Source organism: Sardina pilchardus, chromosome 20 (assembly GCF_963854185.1).
Source record: "Sardina pilchardus chromosome 20, fSarPil1.1, whole genome shotgun sequence".
Lineage (NCBI taxonomy): Eukaryota > Metazoa > Chordata > Actinopteri > Clupeiformes > Clupeidae > Sardina > Sardina pilchardus.
Genome location: NC_085013.1, coordinates 3,517,468 through 3,531,497, shown reverse-complemented (window position 1 = coordinate 3,531,497; position 14,030 = coordinate 3,517,468). Strand labels below are relative to the sequence as shown.

Sequence of the window (14,030 nt, the reverse complement as noted above, 5' to 3'; positions counted from 1 at the left end):
TGGCTGATGACATCTGGGAGGTTACTGGCCCACTGGCGCAGTTCAAATCCACCGGTTGCCAGCAGTGCTGTGAGCTTGTCCACCAGACGCCGGGCTTCTTCTACAGAGCGGAGGCTCTGCAGGCAGTTATCCACATAGAATGAACGCTCTGTGGACAGGCGGACATCCTCATCCGGCTGGCTGTGGTCAAACACGTGCTTCTGCAAGGCAAAGCTGGCACAACAGGGGCTACATGTTGTGCCAAATGGCAGAACTTGCCATATGTAGACATTGGGTGATTCTTCTGTCTTCAGGTTGCGCCATAGGAATCGTAGCAAGGGCTTGTCCTCAGGGAGCAGCCTCACCTGATGAAACATGCCCTTGATATCGCTGCTTACAGCGACTGTGTGTTCTCTGAAGCGCAGGAGAACGCCCAAAAGACTTGAACTGAGGGTGGGGCCAGGTAACAACAGCTCATTCAAGTTGTATCCCTTGTACACATAAGAGCAGTTAAAGACTATCCTGTTCTTTCCGTTATGGCTTACCATATGATGCGGGATGAACCAGGATTCAGCTGCATCTCTCAGCTCCTCTTCTGCAACTTTCACTGCATAGCCGGCCTTCTCCAGCTTGTCAATCTCTGCACAGTAGGCCGCTGCTCTCTTTGGGTCTCTAAGCAGACGCCTCTCAGTACTTCGGAGATTGGCTAACACAGCCTCCTTCGGTGCCTTGAGCTGTGGCATGTTCTTCACCCTAAGGAGAGGGGTGGCGTAGCGTTGAATACCATCAACAGTGACGCGCGTAGTCTTTGCTTCTAACAGGTGGATGGCATCCTGATCCTGTCTAGAGCGTGTGACGAGCTTCTCACTCCTGTAGGGGAGTACATCTAATTGCCACAGTCTCTCAACACTCTGATGGAGCTCAGCAGTGGGTGAAAGGGAGATGTGGAGACACTGCTGTGCTGAAGCCTGCTGCTTGATCTGCTTCGTTGGCCCTTGTAGCGCCCAGCCCAGCCTTGTCTTCACCGCTGCAGGTGCTCCCGGGGGACCCAGACGCACTTGTTCCACTGGTGTGATGAGGTGGGGGTAATCAGACCCGATTAACAGCAGAGGACGTACTCGGTTCAGCGCCTTGAGAGGAATGTCTCTTAAGTGCTTGTGCTTCCTCTGAAGTGCTTTGACGGGGTATGTGTGCTCCGCCAATCCCAGCTGATCAGCTGTAAAAGCCCTATTGATCTTGAATGACTTCTGTGGCTGATCCACTGGGGAGATGGAAAATGACACCGCTGTACCACGTAGCACTCGGACATCCTGCCGGACAGTCCGAAGTGCCAGGTCTTCGGTCTCACCGGTGAGCTTGAGACTTTGGGCTGCTGCGGGCAGGAGTATGGTCCGCTCCGACCCATCATCAAGGATTGCGTATGTCTCCAGGGTGTGGGCTCCATTCCGCAGCAGCACTTTGCTCACTTTGAGCAGAACCTGGCTGCACCCTGCCCGCCTGTCTAGGTACAGGATTTCATTAGTTGTGCTGACGAGGCAAGATGTGTTCGCCGCAGGCTTAGCATTCACCTCGTGCAACACTCGCAGATGTCTTCCCTTGCACTCTTCACACAACACTTTGAGACGACATTGAGCTGCTTGGTGCCGGCGGGCGCATCGCCAGCATGCCTTGTTGGTCTTGATCCAAGCAGTTCTTTGGTCCACTGTGAGCTGTGCAAAGTTTGCACACTGGTTGAGAAAGTGCTGGTTGTGGTTGCAATAGGGGCAATACGCGGTCTTCTCTGGTGGCTTGGCAGTGGCGACTGTCTTGGTTATGGCTTGAGTGTTCTCAGACTGATCTGTCGTATGCAGAATGCTAGTGTTCTTTACCCCTTTGCCTTCACGTCGTCGCTCTGTCTTGGGCCCAGAGTTGCTCTTGTCCTCTCTATGCAATGACTCGTACACAGTCTCCTGAATTTTCAGCTCGTAATTGAGCCAGTCGGAGAAGTGTAGGAGGCTTGGGACGGTGATGCGCATGGGGTACAAGAACCTCTTGAACTCTGCCCGCATGTCTTGAGGCAGCTTTGACAGGAGCCTCGTCACATGGGAACCGCAGCTGAGCTCTGTCTGTCCACTGTCCCCTAGCTGATCTAACATGCCTACCAGCGCTCTCACTTTCAGTGCAAACTGCTTGAATCCATTGGTGTCGCCACGTGCAATACTTGGGGCTTCCATCAGCTCTGCAATCCTCCTAAGTGATAGCTGGTGTGGCTGTCCATAGTGCTCTATTAGACTGGCCATCGTATCTGTATAGGGCTGTGGAGAGTTTGTGTACGAATCGGCGATGAGAAGGGCCCCTTCATATTTAAGGTGGTCGACCAGAATCTGATACTTGAAGCGCTCTGATGAGTCGACTGGCAGCAGATTGTCCAGGGCCACCTTGAGTCTTGCGAACTCCCTCGGGTCCCCTTTGGAGAATACTGGAATTGTGGGCTTCGGACCACGGTACACGGGGCTTGGGCATTGGGGAGGTGGCACCTGTTTGGTCTTCAGGTCCCGCAGTAGTCCGGTAAGCTCTGTTACCAGGTCCGGCGCCATGGGTGGTTGCTGGGGCACGTATGCATTGCTATCTATTACAGGAGGTGGTGGCGGTGGCCAGAGTCCAGTGTCTGTAGGCAACACGTGTCCACTGGTCAGTGGAGGTGGCGGCGGCGGCAGCAAGGGGAACGGTTCCGAACTGTCATCCTGCTGTATGGGACGTGGCCATTGGGGTTGTGGAGGGTGGAGAAGAGACTGCATTCGTGATGGTGGAACTGGCTGCGTGGCTCCTTCATCAAGTCGCCTGTGTAGGTCCATCATCTGTCGCTGCATCTTCTGATTATCCTCCCGTAGTTGATTCAGTGCATCGAGGACCTCCAGCGTGGCTTGTGAGGTGGGCTCACGCGGGAGTGAAAAGGGTGTGCTCTGATACAGGGGGCCAGTCGTGTTTGGTAGGCGCAGGTACTTGGTGTCCGCTCCATGTGCAGCCCCCAAGTCCTCATCTAATGCAGGGGGAGTGAGAGGTGTCATCCTGGCATATCTCTCAGTATCTCCATCCATGCTGTGGTAGGGGCGCTGTTGCTCGGAGGGGTACTCTGCATGCTGGGGAACGTAGGCAGCCCGTGGTTTTGGTGGGAAGGAGACTGCATAGTCATCCATCCAGGCTGGTTGGTGAGTCGTTCGTCGGGGACGAGCACCAGGAGGGTGCTGAGTTGTTCTCTCTTGGAACATCTTGGGTGAATCCTCAGTGGTCACAATAATCCTCGCTGGGGCCTCCAAATGTTCTGATGAACATTAACTATTACTTGAGTTCACTCTTAAAGCTGTGGCCGCTGAGGGGCATCGGTCAGAATGTGCACACCAAGATTTTCTTCCAACAGGTTTATTGAAGAATAAAATGATTGTCTGTATGTGTGTGTAGTGTGTGGTGTGTGTAGTGTGTGGTGTGTATGGGGTGTGTGTGTGTTTCTGCAGGAGACAACAGAGAGAGGCAATAATCAGCCATGTGCTAAATACAATTAACACAAGCTAAACATGAGCTACATGAAGCCTACACGTGTCTACTGCATGTCACAATAGTGGCCTAGCTTAGACGAACATAGCAAGACCTAGATTAGGCTAGATACATGAACATAGCACTACTGATAGACTTTAAGCTATAAACGGAAGTTAACAGAAGTACAGCATACTCTTAGTATACATCTCACGTAGGTATACATAATAAAGGCTATGGCACCATTTAACATTCAAACGGGAATGTAACCTAGCATCTCTGAGTGGCTAGGTCCACACTTCACAATAAACAATTACCTCGCGGTAAAATACACCCGCGAATCGTGTGCATCACGATTATACAAAGTTTCTAAATGCTTAAAATATACTACACAGAACAGAATACAGATACTCACTTGTTTCTGAACGCACACAAAGTAAGAAATATACATTGAAACACTATATAACGGCTACTTATCTAAACACACAATATAGTTAACGCTAGCTTTCTCCAGAACTTCTCTTCACTGTCTTAATGAGGATGTCGTTCTGAAGTCCCAGAGGGCAGCGTGCTCTCTGATTGGCTGGTTTGGAAGCATGCACTAGGCGTGATCAGCCCTTTGTTACATAGTCAAATGCCAGAACAGGCTAAACCAAAAAGCATTCAAAATGCAATACTCTACTTGCCAAAGCTGAAAATATTTGCAATGGTCAATGCACAAAATTTCCCAGCATACACTGGACCTAAACAAACAAAAGGGCTGTTAGACCTCCTATACTGTACCAATCGCGCTAAAGGCAGCGCTACAAAACCATTCAAATACAAGTTTAGGACTTGGCAAACAAAATAACTAGGCCTAGCCTACTTCAAACAGGCACCCTAGTACACAGACCATAGGCTACAACAGAAAAGTCCACAGGAGCAAATTAAGCTACACAAATTGGTTGGTTACCACCAACACTTTACACTTGAAAACTGCAAAGCGAGAGCAAATAAACGTCGGCGTTACTTTCGCAGAGCGACACAAAACCCTTATGAAATCGCTAAACAATTGTTTACACAACTATACAAAACACGTCTGCACACAAACACTTCGTAACCGAACTACTTACCACAATACACTACAGGGAACAAACACTAAATCCCGGACGAGCTCTCCACTTGTTACAACCGAGGGTTGAGTTAACTAGCGACCCACAACGCCGATACGCGAATGCCAAACGCAACCGCATACACTAGCCAGCTTATCTAAAACATTACAAACTACGCTCGTAAGTCTAGGGGGAATTCTAATAGCTAGCCAACCTTCAGTGTAACTTACCCTGCGTGTCTGTGTTAACGTGGACGTGAGACTATGTCAATAGTGTGGGTAATGTTGTATGCAACTATTGAAGGCCACAAGAGACAAGCTTACCAGCTCCGAGGGCGAGCGTGCAAACCGGGCCAGCACAGGTGTTGCTCTTCCTGCGAGAGCGGCCAGCTCTCTCTGTTGTTCGGTTGTTTAGTTCAGTTTTCTTAAAAGAATGTCCGGTGCCAGACTCAACGTTCAACATAGAAATAACAACGGTATTGCAAAAGGGGGAATGTCGGCTCAGGTCGAAAACGGCGTCTCTCTTCAGTTGCGACACTCTGGCGTCTTCCCGCTTCCTCCAGGTGTCCACCTGTAATCAATTTTTTGAAACTCCGCGCTTGCCCCGCCCAGCAATCAGCTGGTGCTCGAGCAGCCTTCAATCAGTATGTGCTTTTTCCCTAACCTGACCGTAACACCGACTATTAGCCGCGGCTTATACATTGATTTTGCAACATTTCTTCAGCTGTGAGGTTAATACAGGGGGGCAGTTAATATGGTGTTAATATGGGTTTGTTTCTTTTAACTTGCATAAAACACTGTCCTGCGGCTTATACACAATGCGGCTTATATGCGGGACATTATTGTATCTCTGTTTTGCCCTAGAATCACACTGTTACGTCTCTTCCTCCCTCCCTCTCTCTCTTCCTCTCTTTCTCCCTCTCTCCCCACCTCCACCTCTCCTCTCCTCTCCCCTCTTTCCACCTTCCACCTTTCTGTTTGCCTACTTGCTTTCTGTGGCTCTTGCTGTATCTCTTTCCTCCCTTATTCACGATCGCTTTCACTCCGTTTCTGTGTCTGTCGCTGCCCCCGCGGTCCTGCCGTTAGCCCTTTCACCCCCCCACTGTCCAGTCAGCGAGACCGTCCACTCTTGACTCCTCTTGAGTCACTTGCTCGCCGGCTCTCGTCTCCCCCGTGGCTCTCATTCTCTCTCTCTCTTTCTTCTCCTCCGCTTGTGTTGCTGTCGCTGGCGTTCACCCTCTTTCTCTTCACTCTTTACTCCCTACTCATCTCCTTTTTCGCTCTCTTTCTCTATAGTTTCTCTCCTTCTCTGTATCCTTTCTTTGTGCTTTTCTCTCTCTCTCTCTCGCTCTGTCTCTCTCTTTCTCTCTCTCGCTCAGTCTCTCTCTGTCTCTCTTTCTCTCTCTATCTCACCTGGCTCTCGCGTGATCCGCAGCCCCCTGGCATTTTTTTTTCTCTTCTCTACCCATGGTGCCGATGGGGGGGGGGGGGGGGGGGGGGTGAAGTGGGCCCACAATGGCGCCGTGACCCGTGCGGTCTCCCTCCATTATGGACCATTATCCTGGGCGCGCTGCAGGCAGAGGCAGCTCCTCGCCCCACGCCGACAGAAAGAGAGAGAGAGAGCGAGCGAGCCTTTTGTGCCGCGACCGCACCGCGACCGACAACCGCACACGGGCCTCGCCGCACCGTCAGCCCCGGCAGCAACCCCCTCGAACTAACACGTCCTTTTTTTTCCCCCATCGCCGCAGAAGAAAGCGGAGACGCGAGCACACTGTTGGCCATTGTCGTTCCACGTCGCTCTCGCTCCACTGATATGTCTTAGTGTTGTTGTGTCGGTTTATTTCTTTTCAGCCTCTCTGGCAGCGCACCTGTTTTGTCTTTCTCTCAGAGAAAAGGGCTCGGAGCGAGAAGGTCACACTCCTTTATTTTCCCTGATGGGAGGATGGCTGGTGGTGTGTTTAGGCTGTCTGTCTGTCTCAGTGTGTGTGTGTGTGTGTGTGTGTGTGTGTGTGTGTGTGTGTGTGTGTGTGTGTGTGTGTGTGTGTCTCTGTCTCTCCCCTTGCCTCCTCTTCTCCCCATTACGCGTAGACGCACATCACTCACTGTCCTTACCCCCAGAGGTAAAGATTGCACACACACACACACACACTCTTTCTCTCTCTCTCTCTCTCTCTTTCTCTGTTCTCCCCTCCAGAAGCAGTTGTTGTACTCTCCTCCTCAGCCTCTCTCTCTTTCTCTCTCTCTAACCCTCTCTCTAGCTCTCTCTCTCTCTCTCTCTCTCTGTCTCTCTGTTCTCCCCTCCAGAAGTAGTTGTTGTTGTTCTCCTCTCCTCCTCCTCCTCCTCCTCCTCCTCTCACTCTTAGTCGCGTCACCTTAGCTCTGAGCGTTAGCGTGTGCCCCAGCTCCTGTGCTCTGTCTGCGTCGGTATGTTTTCCTCTTCCTCCGCTCAGCGCAAACCTAATAACCGGCCCAAATTACCCATAATCACCTTGGCTGGGGGGCTGTGCCGATACCGTTGTCGTTTCGTTTCTTCCCCACTTTTCTCGTATCGCTCTTTTTTTCCTGTCTGGCGGTGGAGGGAGCGGAGAATGAAGGATGGGGCATCATTAGTGCTGTTCCCATTTTACGTCTCGGTCCTCACACACACACACGCACACACATGCACATGCACACACGCACGCACACGCGCACACACACGCACACACACAATCTGTCAGCAGAGGGGGCACAGGCGATGAGGTGCAAAGCCACCCAGAGCACTTCTTAATGAACGCAGACTGGAATGTAATATTGAAGGGACGAATGGAGAATTGAAGCGAAGAGGTGTGTGTGTGTGTGTGTGTGTGTGTGTGTGTGTGTGTGTGTGTGTGTGTGTGTGTGTGTGTGTGTGTGTGTGTGTGTGTGTGTGTGTGTGTGTGTGTGTGTGTGTGTGTGTGTGTGTGTGTGTGTGTAGGACTGAGGGCGACTGACCTCAGAGTGAAGTTCAGGATGGTGGTGGGGTTTGTAATTGGATTACAAAGCACAACACACAGAATACCCCCCCCCCCCCCCCACACACACACACTCTCACCCACCCCCAGGGTTATAAAACATTAGTTATTCCCACTACATCTCTCTCTCTTTTCTCTGTGTCCCCCTCTCATTATTTATTAGCCCCCTCCTCCTCCTCCTCCTCCTCCTCCTCCTATCATTGCTGTCATGTCCTCATCCCTTGTTTTTCTTTTGTTCTCTCCGTCTCTCGCCTCTTTCATTTGTCTTTGTTTTATCGCTTCTGTTATCTCTCTTCCTTCGCCTTTCTCTCTGTTTTTTTCTGCGCCGTCAGAATGAGGGAGGTTGTATGTGTGTGTGTGTGGGGGGGAGGGTGTTGCGTCGCGTCGCTCGGATGGTGTGTTGTCTCGCAGGCGCGGGCTCTAATTACCTGTAATAAGCAGACAGATTGTTAGCTGTGAGCTTTAATTTCCGAGCCATTGTTCTGCACGAGAAGTGAAGGATACAGAGAAAGATAGAGATGGAGAGGGAGAGATGAGCAGGAGGAAGAGGGGGGGATAGAGAGAAAGATGGAGAGAGAGAGATGGAGAGAAAGAGGAGGGGAAAGGAGAGGAAGAGGGTGACAGAGAGAGATGGAGGTAGGGGAGGCCCCTGGTGTTTATCAGGGAGTGATTTTGTGAGGAAGAGGAGAGGAGAGGAAGAGGAGAGGAGGAGGGGGAGAGGAGAAGAGAGAGGAGAGGAGGAGAGGAGTAATAAGGAGAAGCGCGATGCTGTCTGCATCCTGCCGGTACACAAGCGGCTGCCGCCTCTCATTAACGGAGGACTCCAGCACCCCCCCAATCTGATAGAGATGCCACCCTCAAAGTGCTCATTAGCAATGATGAGTGGTGTGTATGTGTGTGTGTGTGGGTCTGTGTGTGGTCGTTCAGTGTCTGTTGTGAAGATATGAAGATATCAATGAAAGGGGAGTGTAGAGGTGTGTGTGTGTGTATGTATGTTTGTTTGTGTGTGTGTGTGTGGTATGTATTATGTATGTCTTTGTGTTAGTATCCGTATGAAGCCTTGTGTCTGACTAGCCATCTGGACAACAGCACTTAGGTTGCGGTGTTGCTCTTCACCTTGGTGCCAGAGAGCAGGGGATGGTGGAGCATGTGTAGTGTACTGTAGGTCCTCTCTCTGGTCAGCCTGCAGGCCCCTCCTGTCCTCTGACTGTGGTCAAGCTGACCAGGGGGTCACAGTGGGCTCTGCACTGCCTCATTACCTCCGGACGTATATGAGAACGATGTCACCCCCCTCCATATGGCACTGGACCACAGCCATACACATCGCTCTTTACATGCATGAGAATTGTGTCACCTTCTCCATATGGCTGCTCTCAGATTACACTGTTAAGCAACCATGTGTGTGTCTCGGTAGGCTTCACAGAGGAACATTGGTGTTATTCCCTAATGCTGCAATCAAGGCCATAGATTCCGGATTCATTCAGATCACATATCTGTGTGTCCAGCCTTCAGCATATATAGCGTCGACGACGGCGCGCGCGTTAACATACATCAGTGTTTAGTTCCTGTTTCTGGACAGCACCCAGGGTGCTCTTGTGGCGGCGCACGGCGAAGCGGAACCGGGCGCTAACGTGATCAGAGGGAATCCCATCGCTCACCAGAAGCCCCTCGGTGGCTATCTCCGCCTGCCTGCCTGCCAGCCGCGCAGTTCCGCTCTGAACCGCCGCTCACCGTCACGGTTCAAACGGCCAGCCGTGCAAGAGAGGTGCTGTGTGTGTGTGTGTGTGAGAGACCGTTAGTGTGTTTATAGGAAATAAAACAAGAGAGGGGTTGGGGGGCCATATCTCAGTACTGCTGTGTAGATGTTTGTATGACAAGCAGGAGCATTTCAACCCCCCTGGGTGTTGCTCAATCACTACCCTGAAGCGATACACTTCAAATCCCCAACACACATTCAAAAACATTGACAGCACCCCTAAACCAACAACCTCCCCTCCCCCCCACACACACACACAAACACACACTCTCTCACACACACACACACACACACACACACACACAATCATACACACACTCGCACGCTCTTTCTCACACACACACACACACACACACACTTATATATATATATATACACACACACACACACACAAACACACACTTCTACACACACACACGTCCCCTCACCTGCGCTGGTGCTGCTCTGCTCAGCTCTGCTCTGCTCTGCTCCGTGCGCGGCGTGGTCATATTGTACCCAAATTGGATTGGAGCTGTCCCCGTGTAGCGCGGCGCGCGCTGGACTCGGGGGCCTGAATTGGATTAGCGGCGGGGCGGGCGGCAGCAGGCCGGAGAGCGATGGGCCCGATAGCGCCGCTAAACCATGTTAACCAGACACTAACGCGTGTCAGCACGGCCACCCCGCCACCCCGCCACCAGCCCCTAACGCCGCGCTCCGCTCCGCTCCTCACCGCTCCGCACCGCCACACGTGAGCCCTACTGAGCTGCGCTCGCTCACTTTTATTTATCTGTTTATTTCAGTCCCACACCCCACCCCACCCTCACCCCCTCCCCTCCCTTTTATACTGCCACCATTACCCTGGCCTCCCCCCGCCCTCTCTCCTCTCCTCTCCTCTCCTCTCCTCTCCTCTCCTCTCCTCGGTCAGCTGTCCATCCACTCTGGGTCTGGCACGCCTTCCTCATAGCAGCGTTTTGAACGTTGTTTGTTTTGGGGGGGAAAAAAACAAGATACTGAGTAGCGCTAATCCATGCAACAGGTTCATGTGTCTAATCTAATGCATGAACACAGGCAAGCATATGTACAGGTCAGGACACACAACAACAACCTTGCTCACAACAATACACAAAATACACAGACATTGATTTACATAATTCACAATTTATTATCATCACCTCTTAGATAGATAGATAGATAGATGCTACAGATAGATAGATATATAGATATATACTTTATTGATCCCCAAGATATGCAGTTCTCAGTCAGTTATCATGAGTCAGTGCTGTGAAACGGCTGCATATGTTTTGGCATGACTTTTAGTAGTGGAGAGTGTTTGGTACGCTGTGATTGGCCAAAGCAAGATGTGTGAATTGAGGGCCGAGGCCATGTGTTGATGGCCCCTCTCAGCAGTGATGGAGTGTGGGTGAGGGGAAGATTGAGTGTGGCCCAAAAGATGGATGAGGGTAGAGACCAGGTGTGTGTGTGTGTGTGTGTGTGTGTGTGTGTGTCTCCCTCTCTGTGTCTGTCCCTTTTTGTATGCCCATCTTAATCTTTCTCTGTCTAGTTCTAGTTCTTTCTCTCTGTCAGCACTGCTTCCCTCCTGTCTTTTGTCTGTCTGTAGGCTTCTTCTCCTCTACATCTCTCTTTCATTTTCACTTTTCTCACTCTCTCTTTGTGTCCGTCCTCTCCTTTCCCGTTTCCTATTTGGTCTTCTTTTCTCTCACGGTCTTGTCCTTGTCCTTCACTTCCTCTCTTGTGCTCTCTCTCTTTCTCTCTTTCTCTCTCTCTCTCTCTCTCTCTCTCTCTCTGTCACTCTCACACTCCACCTCTTTGCGAACTTCACAAGGTCAATAGCAGCGACCCAAATGAAAGGGAATGCTGTTCACACACTGCTGCGGTCAGATCCATGCTGAAGTGTGTGTCTGTGTGCCTCCTGGTCTGCTCACAGAGACCAGAGAGAGAGAGATTTTTTGGGCCGTGGAGGTTTTTTGGATGTGTCTTTTAATTTTGATTAAACAGTAGAATAATAGTAGACAAGGTGTTGTGGAAATTGTTTAATTCTTTAACCAGAAGTGTTTTTGAGTAATACTCAAGGGAAAGGAAGCAGGGCACTCTTAGATCTTTAATAGGTCAAATCAGTCATGCTGGCATGAAGATTTTATGCTGCACAGAGATAGTCAACCACACATAATCTGTTTTCAGTAGTCTTGTATAAAATAGTGTGATGGCTTGTCTAATTTATTGATGTCACTTGATGATTTTTTTTTTTCTGTGAATTTCTCAAGACACATTGTGGCATGATGTGGTCTCTCCCCCATCTATCTTTTAGGGCCACACTCAGTCTTCCCCTCACCCACACTCCCATCACTGCTGAGAGGGGCCATCAACACATGGGGTGCCTCTCAACATCTCTCCTCGATCCTCGATGCTCGGTCCTCCAGGCTTGTTCCCACTGATCTATAACTAGCACTGGATAGACTATCCCATTGTTGCCGCCCCATCATTCTTTATGTAGATCAGTGAGGATGAGGACCGAGGAAGGAAGGGAGGATGTATAAAAGACCAATGAGAGGCACCCATAGCCTCAGTTCTTAGCCGTCTGGTCTGACTGATATCGGAAGATATCGCTCCCTGTTCCTAACCCCCGCCTCCCTGTTGTGTTTTTTTAGCTGAGGCACCTGGGTAATGACGAGGTGCACATCGTGTGGTCGGAGCACTCGCGAGACTACCGGCGAGGCATCATCCCCACGGAGTTCGGTGACGTCCTCATCATCATCTACCCCATGAAGAACCACATGTACAGCATCCAAATCATCAAGAAGCCAGAGGTGGGACACACACACACACACACACACACACACACACACACACACACACACACACACACACACACTCTGACTGGACATCTGTACAACCCTTTCATACGCAAAGCTGCGTTTTGATATCTGAGTGATGTTACAAAGGTCCCCTGTTAAATCTCTCCCACAAATACCAATCAATATGCCATTACGTCCACTTTTATTTTACAACATGCGGCGACGCAACATGCAACGGCACTTAACTCTGTTTCAACATGGTGTTGCATGAGAAAAAATGCAAAGTGTTGTGGTTAACCAATTTATGTATTCTGTGGCTGTAATGCCAGCCCACATTAATGTCTGGATCTGCTCAGCTTAAACTGCTAATGTGAATGGCAAGCAAATGGGGAAACACTCTCAATTCTATATGATAACGATTGATGATTGATGGTGATTCATATGGAGTGCATTCATTAATGGAGCCCATGATGACCCCATCCATCCCCCCCGGTCTCCTGGGCTTGTATTACAAGAGCTGGTTAGCATGCTGGAGCTGAGCGTGTGGTCCACCTGAGCTAGCGGTGGCAGGCGAGGCGAGCCTCCTCTCCCTTTTGAACAAGCGCGGCTCCGATTTCACAGCCGACCGCAAGCGTCGGGGCCGAGGCAGGGCTCAGGGGCAGGCGAGGGGAGGGGCGGGGCGGGGCGGGGCGAAACGAGGGGACTCTATAAACACAAATGTCCCTGTCGGAGAGGGCCCTCGGCCTTACTTCCTGTTCAGTTATGTCCCGCGTAATCCGATTCTCGGGATTCTCAGAATTAAATTCCGGCATGGAGATGGATCTGAGGAGCACGACGCTCCGTGCCGTCCCGGGCTAGTGGACTCTGAGGAAATGCAGAAAGATGGCCAGATAAGCGGAGAGAGGAGAGGGGCCTGGCTTTTATGAAAGTCAATTTAAGTGACCGGTCCTGTGCATCAGGGCTGGTGCTTTGTATTCCTCTGTTTTGTTTCAGGATTTTGTTTCTGTTTTTTTTTTTTTTTTCCTTCTCTCTCTCTACGTTCCACACATCAGGCCCCAGGCCTAGAGGCTGGACTCTGTCATCCGTTTAGAAATACTCAAAAGGAATGTTCTAGACTAAAACGCCAGTCCTTGTGAATCAGGCCTGAAACACCAGATATGATGAGATTACACTTTAATGGGGACCAACAGAGTGCAATGCATTGATGCACATAAAGAGATTTCTTTGTTATTTTTTTTTTATTGTTGATGTGGTTATTTTTGTTTTAGTTTTTTTTGTGTGTGTGTGTGTGTGTTGTTTTCCTGATCTGTTTTTCGCTAAAGCGCTAAGCAGCAGCCTTCTGTGTCACATCATGGGTGTGGTTAAGGACCCTCACAGAATGACCCAGGCCTAAGAATGCTCTATAACATAGCGTGAAGATGTGAATGGTGTATGGGCAGTGGTAGGCCAGTGGAGCTGCAGTAGCATGAAAAGTTGTGGGTTCAATTCCTAGCTTTCATCGTTGTGCCTTTACTGTATGTAAGGCTTTTGACCCCAAGTTGCTGTGAGGACAATGTAGTCCCATGTAATAGAATTGACATATGTACTGTAAGTCACTTTGGATGAAAAGTGTCTGCTAAATCTAAATGTTTTGAATGTATCACTTGAAATGAATTATTAGGCCAAGAACCTAGGATCTTGTGACCAAATGTGGTCAGAATCATAAATGCCAATAAAACCATGTTGTCAGTTTTACAAATACAGATGTACATGTGAAAATGTGACTGTGACAAACACAGTACACTACTGTAATGTTGGTCCCCAAATTCAAAGTGCTGCTTGTCTCATATGTCAGTAGCTTCAATGACCTTCTGGTGTCCCATAGGCACACAACTGGTCTGTTTTCTACCGTAGCGCATTTATTCCTACTCTGA

General features: G+C 50.1%; 1 protein-coding gene across 1 annotated transcript in view; it reads left to right on the top strand.

Annotated features, from left to right (window-relative positions):
- Positions 1 to 14,030, top strand: part of ralgapa1 (Ral GTPase activating protein catalytic subunit alpha 1) — a 97,218-nt gene that overhangs the window by 59,860 nt on the left and 23,328 nt on the right. The window contains 1 exon segment of the mRNA XM_062523816.1: positions 11,971 to 12,129. Within this exon segment, the coding sequence (XP_062379800.1) occupies positions 11,971 to 12,129 (159 nt within the window).